The sequence below is a fragment of the Corvus brachyrhynchos genome, unplaced genomic scaffold (assembly GCF_000691975.1).
Source record: "Corvus brachyrhynchos isolate BGI_N302 unplaced genomic scaffold, ASM69197v1 scaffold255, whole genome shotgun sequence".
Lineage (NCBI taxonomy): Eukaryota > Metazoa > Chordata > Aves > Passeriformes > Corvidae > Corvus > Corvus brachyrhynchos.
In genome coordinates this window covers 7534637-7542389 of record NW_008238358.1, presented here as the reverse complement: position 1 = coordinate 7542389, position 7753 = coordinate 7534637, and the positions used below count along the sequence as shown (strand labels likewise).

The 7753-nt window shown below is 37.2% G+C and overlaps 1 protein-coding gene across 5 annotated transcripts in view; it reads right to left on the bottom strand.

Annotated features, from left to right (window-relative positions):
* The window catches only part of LRP2 (LDL receptor related protein 2), a 118998-nt gene that overhangs the window by 58765 nt on the left and 52480 nt on the right, over positions 1-7753 (bottom strand). For all 5 annotated transcript variants that reach the window (XM_017735815.1, XM_017735816.1, XM_017735817.1 and 2 more), the window contains 5 exons: positions 5813-6024; positions 5185-5369; positions 4115-4343; positions 2836-3013; positions 727-855 (listed from right to left, as the gene is read on the bottom strand). In XM_017735815.1, coding sequence (XP_017591304.1) covers positions 727-855; positions 2836-3013; positions 4115-4343; positions 5185-5369; positions 5813-6024 — 933 coding nt within the window. The remainder of the gene's footprint in view (positions 1-726; positions 856-2835; positions 3014-4114; positions 4344-5184; positions 5370-5812; positions 6025-7753) is intronic.

Sequence of the window (7753 nt, the reverse complement as noted above, 5' to 3'; positions counted from 1 at the left end):
AGAGTGTGATAGTCACCTCAAATATAAACAAAGCAAAACATACCAGTGCTAAAGGAGAACTACTGATGCTATTTATCCTGATGGACAAAAATGTCATCAGAAATGGGCATAAAATGGGGAAGGACTATATCTGAACAGAAAATTAGGTTTTCAAATATCAAAATTGTGAGGTTCAGTGATTTTAGGCGCAAGAACCCAGATTAATCTAGAACTGGAGCTTGACTGGTAAAAGGTTACATATGATGTGCAGTCGAGGGCAACAAAGAAACAAACTTCAGTGACCAAGTAAGTCCCTTCCAGTCCTGCATCCTGACATTCTTACAATTAGAATCCCTGTTTCCAAGCTGAATACTTATAATGAACACAAGATCTGCCAGACTGTTTTCATTTTTAACTGATACTAAGCTCCTTCCATACGCATTCCAACAGCCAAACATTCCATGTGGTGAGAAATTTTAAAATGTGGCTTCTTTAAAATGCTTGTAAGAAAATTGATTTCACCCATTTTCTCCAAATGAAGCATCTGAATCTCTGATTCAGTTCTTTCCCAAACCTGTCTCCAAACCATTAGGCCAAGTATATTCCATGTGTCCTAAATGAAGTCTGTCTGGAGTGGCCCAAACTGATTTCATGAGCAGCAGCCCACAGAAGTATGCTTTTTGCCTGGGAGAGGGATGGATTTGACAATATCAGTTCTTTTTTATCATCACATTATTACTGCCCTACCTCTCATGCAGTTCCTGTTATCAGGAGAGAGGATCCATCCTGAAGGGCAAGCACAGGAAAAAAAAAGTGGTCCAGATGAAGAAAGTAAGCAGAGGTGGCTACAGGGGGATGATGCACAGGAGTTAACACCTGAAAATAAAAAGGAACTATTAGCAACTATAACAATATGAGCAACTAGAGAGAATATTCTGTCTCATTGCTACTGATAACATCAACCCGGAATCAAGACAGCTTTGCTATTTCTTTAAAATTAAAATAATGAAATTATTTCTAAGAACTGCAAGCAATACAATACACTTGTAACAGGATACAGTTTTCCATGCAAACCCAGTATCATTATCATAGTGATCTTTTCAACTTTTATGCATCATAACAAAATCTTTCAAACGCCATTTCACACTTTTCTTAACTACATGAGGAAACATGTGGCATTTGCAGTCCTTGATTGCAATAATCCTTCGAGATCAGGGATTTAAATTATTTGCTGAAATTTCTTGGAGAAACTAAAGAGAAAATAGTTGCAATGTCTTTTTCAAAGATAGTGGGAGTTCAATGCCAAATTTCTTAGATCATTTTGCAACTGTCAATCTAAAGTTGTAAAATGTAAAAAAACAGACATTGAAGGTCTCTCCCGACTGCTATTATTACTATACATGAAAATTCAACCTAGATCACTTCCACAAAATTGCTGCTAAAGAAGATTTTTCAGAATGAGTAATCTTCATAGAAAACAAAAATCAGGTTTTGAGTATATCCTTAGCAATTGCAGAAGACCTAATTCTAAAAAGCTTGGAAGTTCCAGGAATTTACACAATTGTTACCAAGATAAAAACTAACAAGAACTGGAAACAAACTAACATAACAATTAAATAATGGCATAAACTCAGAACTCAAACTCTAAGAAAATTGTTCATGTCATCAGTAAAAAGAATCTAAACTCTGGTTAGTGTAAGATCTAATGATTTACAAAAAAAGGAGAGGGGATGACAGTAGATGACTGCATCTGAAATTTCAATCAGCAAGTAATTATTTCTTCATTAGTCAACATCAATATGTTTTGCTACTCTGCTAGTGCTCTATTCCTCCTTTTCCATCTGGCCACATAAAGTACAATAGAATAATTCAAAATGAAAAATTATGAATGTACTAAATACAATGAAGAAAAAGAAAAAAATTTCTCAACCAGTGATACAAAGTTTTTTAAACCTTGGGTTGTAAAATAAAACCTCTCAAACCATAATTATGATGCATAAATTAATGCTACACTCTTCTAACTGATCAATTTGCTGGGAGAATGCTAGATGAGTTTAGTTCTGAACATGACTGAGGAAGGTTTTGTTCCGAAACAAATGCAGCACTGAAAGTACTAGTGTGCCTAACTCAGATGCAAGTCTCCACCCTCCCTGGCATGGGGGTGTCTTTCAAGGAACAAAAACAAAAGGTCTTTTTAATATTTATTACTTGGAAACACTCCATACACAAGAAATATAACTAAAGCTGAAAGATAATATTCTTATCAATATACTTCCCACTCTTCAAGTCATGCCATGAAATAACAAAATGTCTGATATGAAAGATGTCTACCTAACAGAAAGAATTTTTTTTACAGTCTTTCAGCTACAAGAGATCACCTGCAGAAGACCTCAGGGAGAATATTTAATGCAATGAAGGGGTCTATTTATCATTATTGTTTCATTGACTAAAATGATGTAGAAGTACTTTCAGAGAAGGTTGATGACAGTAATCTTTTCAAAAAGAATTATTAATGCACAAGAAATTGAATCTGGTATACTGCAGAGAGAAATTTTTTTAATTAAAATGCTTTCCAAAAATGCTTCAATTGTCTTATACAAATATTCATAAGTGCAAGAAAGTGGCACTTACCCACCTCCTTATTATTCTTTCTGGTTAGTCATTATCCTGAAATGCTGCCTAGATGGTTACTTTCCCTAACACCAGATTGAACAGTTGTAAGTCTATTATAGTATTAATTACTTGCTTGTTTTAACCCAATCTATTTGCTGAAAAGACTTGATGCCTGGTGTTCCAATGCATGACATTACTGCATGCTTATTTCTGCAATTACCAAAGTTGTTTTGATGAACTTACCATTAGGCTGCTTTACAGGATGGACTGCCACAAGACCCAATGGCTGGTGAATATTATAAATCATAACTGTCTGGTTTCCTCCATGCCATTTATTGGCCCGAATTACTCGATTAGTATAGCGGTCACTCCAGTACACAAAATCTTCAAAGACGGTTAGAGCATGTGGATGCTGCAATATCTAAACAGGCAAGGTTGAGTATCAATTTAGTTCTGGAGATTTGTATATGTAAAGCTTGCAATGAAGTAACAACAGAGCTGAGCATAATTTTTAGATAAATAAATAAGGAAGTAACCATGTCTCAAAAGGTATTTTCCAGAAAGAAAAAAAGAAATATCATCTATTGTCTAAAAACAAGACATAAATTATGAGGAAAATATATTTTTTTAAAAACTAAAATGCTATCTAGACTCTGTGAGATGAAGCAAATGAGGAATTAACAAAGCAGTCTAACTACAGGGCAGAACCAACAGATGAAAACCCAATAGTAGATTTTCAAGAGCACATCGGGAAAATGTCTAATGAGAATTACAGACCTGTCAAGAACTTGCATTCCTGATAAGCTCCCCTAAAATTTACCAGGGTTCAAAGAAGGTAGCTTATCTAGATTTCAGATAACCAGGAGTGGAAAGATTGCCTTGGCTCCTATTTCACACTAATTGTCTCTCCAGCCAAAAGTAAAAGCCCCAAGAGTCAATTCTTGAAAACATTCAGGTGGTTATTGATACCAGTTTCTGTGTACCAACTGAACATCTGAACTATTGTTTTCATGCAAGGACAGTGCTACAAGCTGCCAGGAGCACTTCCCTGGGAGATAGCCTGTAAGAGGGATGGTCCTGATGGAGTTGCTGCACACACCAAGTTCCAGTAGCACAAAACCCTTCACTGCTGTCAACAATAGTAGCAATAGTCACCCACAAAAGACCAGAAAAAGTTTCTCCAGGCTTTTTGTACTATATTTGCCTACAGAAAATGCACCACCTAATAGCAGCAATGTCAGATGTCACCTTCAGATTTCATACATGCAGACAGAAAAGATGAGAATGATCTAAAGCACTAAGTCTACATGGAGCTCCAGGCTCTGCTGAAGATCTCCTGAGAGACTGAATAGGATATGCAATTCCTCTTTTTACAGCAGCAAGAAGAAGCTAAAATATTTCACATCTGCTTCACTCAAATATTTTGAAGAAAAATACACCCAAGTCTACGACAATGAAAATATATTTTTATGTACTATCAGCAGGGACATGCAAAAACAACAGTTCCTCATTAAAGTCTTACCAGATCACTTGCAACCACCTGTCGTCTGTTGTTTCCATTGTAATCACAGAAATCGATATAATCAAGATAAGCATCAGCAAAATAGAGAAGTTTATTTGGATAATCAATGGAAAGTCCATTGGGCCAGTAGATTTTATTATTGATAATCACTGTGCGCATTTTGCCATCCATGCTGGCTTTTTCAATTCGAGGGTTTTGGCCCCAGTCAGTCCAGAACATTACATGAGCACTGAAAAAAGTAACTTCTGGTTACCAATCTGGGAAAAAAACCTAGCTGCCTATTGAGAAACATTACATGAAGACTCATAACCCAAAAAATAGAAGCAATCTTTCTAAGAACAGTCCTACACAATGATACTGAAATTATTTATTTTAGCAATATGCTTACATAAGATATTACAGTAATTTCTGTTATAAAAATACTTTTAGTACTTCTACTGCTGTTTCTATTTGTCGATAATAGCAGCACATAGGAGCTACTGGTATCACTGGTTTTTAATGTTGATTATAATCTGATTCTCCAGTTGCTACATAAGAATTTAATACAGGTATGCATTGATAATGTTAACAGCACTAAAACTAGCAGTAAACAGAGTTCAAGGCATTGAAGACCTCAAAAACAAGTAAAAGTTTGTACATGAACAATTCAAATAATCATATTTCATTTACTCTATGCCACTTGCTGTCTGAAATGGGAAGGTGCTTTTGTGATAACAATACAATCTAAATAATTACTTTAGACTTGGGGCTATGAAGGTAGGCGTATGACATTAAATCACATATAAGCTTGTGGTATATCACCAACTGAAGTGATACATCATCATTTTGAATTAGTATTTCTTAACTAGGAAGCAAATGTATAAAAATCTTTTATAGCTAAAAAGTCATCTTGTTACACTGAAACAGAGCAACAGATCACCAGTAATTACCTCATGACTTTAAATATTAATCAGCTCTGCAAACACACTAAATTTTGTAATTTACAATTTCAATACAATTTGGCCATGTCCCAAATTTTAATAGTTACATCATAAAATAGGCATGTTTAAAAAAAAATTTAAAAATCTTACTCAGTTCTGGGATCTAACACTAGTCCTCTTGGGTTTGTTATATTTTCACTAATCAGCACAGTCCTGTGGCTCCCGTCCATTTTGGAGACTTCAATCGTTTCTAGAACAAAGTCTGTCCAGTAAAGGTTACGACCCACCCAATCTACCGCTATGCTTTCAGTCACGGTGACACCACTGTCAAACACCTGTTTAGTAACAAAAAAGTTTATATTAAATTTTACCCTTTGCATTTCTACTGATATGGAAAATGGCGAACCAAGTTTCCATATCTTCTAGGTCTATTATGCAGAAGGAATCACAGTGTGCACATATTCAAAGTGATGGCAAAGCATAAACCCAAACAATCCTACTAACTTCAGTAGGTCTATTGAAGAAGTTAGAATTTTCTTATAGGAAAACCAGCTTACAGTTTGATGTTTAAAAAAGGGCTTCTTGAAAGCATTCAGGTTTTTTTTCAAACAGCTATATGAAATGTTAGCTTAGCACCTACAAAGTTGTTTCACTTTGTCCCTGTTCTCTCCCTTCTTACTATATTCGGATTTCCCTCTTCCTCTTTGTTAATTGAAGACACAGCATCTTCCATTTTCTTTTGACAAAAGACAAGAAAAACTTACTCAGCAAAACTTACTATTTTTCGGTCAGTCCCATTTTGATAAGCACTCCAAATTTTATCCTGTGTTGTATCAGACCAAAAGATACGATCTGTAATTGAATCAAAATCAATAGCCACAATATTTGTCCCATCCCGAACCAGAGAATAAATACTGTGTGACTGAGAAGTGATGTTATCCACAACGATTTGGTTACGACTTGCCACCAGCAAAAGAAGATTCCCAGATTCTGTCAGAGGAATAGAAATTAAAATAAACCCATGGGCAATTCAACAGTAACTGGGAGAAAAAGAAACATGAGTAATTTAACATGACTTTATAGCATCAAAGCTGTTGTATCTAAATATATGTATTGACAAATTCAAATCAATTCTTAGGCCAAGATATATTATCATATCCAGCCTGTCCATCTTGACTTTTAAATCTACCTTGGCTTTTCTCCATCACTCTTTCTACATACTTCCCTTCCAGGCTCCTACCTGGACCTTAGGTCCTCTTCCCCACTGTCTAACCAACAAAGGTTAGATTGCTGCTGACATCCAACACTCATTCCTCCATAAATCTCTCTCATCTCCCACTCCTGATTCAATCCCCAAAGTTTTTGCCATCTCAAATTAAACTACTCAGCCTGGTCTTCCTCCTTTGCAATCCACCTTCTCTTTTTTCCCCCTTGAGACTATGTGGGAACAATGGACAAGAAACATATTACAGGAAAGCCATAGATTGCTGTAATTAGGTTGCACAGATAAGACGCCGAAAAACAAGAGTAGCAACCATAAAGACAGCAAGTACAAGAAACTCCCTATTGGTAAGGGCCAAACTTATGTGCAGGTAAAATGCAAGTGTCTTCTACAACCTGAGTATATCCTTAAACCAGGAAACCTGTACAGACAAATTCCACTGGGTATGTGGCTCCTCCACACTGTCAGCGTACCACATAAGAGATAGAGAACAACTGGCAGCTAGGCTGTATCAGTGATGTTTCCTCCTTACAAATCAGCAACGTACAGCATAGGCAGTAGGTAAATCTTATGAAAGGCTGGGATTTAAATACTTTGTGAGCATTGAACTTCATGAATAGCTAATTTTGGCCTATGGCTTATAAGTCTCTGACACTGCTTTTCTTCAAAACACTATTTTTGACCATTCCAGGGCTAAAAATAAGCGTTCATTTAAATATATTATTTCAATGAAATATTGGTTTCTATTTAACCCCTCAGCAGACAGTTTTAATTCTCAAGGTCATCTGCCATGAACAACTCTAAGTGGCTGTTTAGGTCAGCTCTTTTAAAAGAGAACAATATTAAAATGGCAAACTGTTGGGGGTTAGGATTTTTCCTTTTGTTTCTTTCTCTCAGGGAATTTTCTCCCATTTGTTGCTACGAGACAATAACAACTAGTACTTAAGAAAGACAAAGGGTATAGCCAAGGAGAAGGGGGATGAGTGCAGCTGGCTGCACTATCGTAGCTGAGGGGCATTCTCTTGGGAAGGGCAGAGATACCATGAGATTTTGGCTGGGGGTGAGGGGCTAGGCTTGGTTCTTCTTGCTCTCCATCAGAGGAGAATAGTTGAGCTGTTGCTTACTGCAAGGTGAATTCACGGCCATTGCCAGAGCCCAGCCCAGCCACTGCTTCTTCCTTACTGTGGGTGAGCCTCTTCATAAGAGCAGCCATTGGACTGGGACCTTATTAACACCCTACCTCACTAGAAAAGACCCTCACCATCTGCTCGGGTACCTCATGGGAAAACCCAGGACCCAGAGCCCCCTGAGCCACCTCCAAGGAAGCTTCTCCTGGCTGCATTCGGGAGGAGGGCTACCACTGCCCAGCCCCACCATTTCACTGCTGCTGCTCTGGGTTTTCGCTACACTCTAACCCTGCACCCTCTGCCTGCCAGGACACCCCACAGCTCCTGCTACAGCTGCAGAGTTTCTGATACATTTTAATTGCTACTCCAA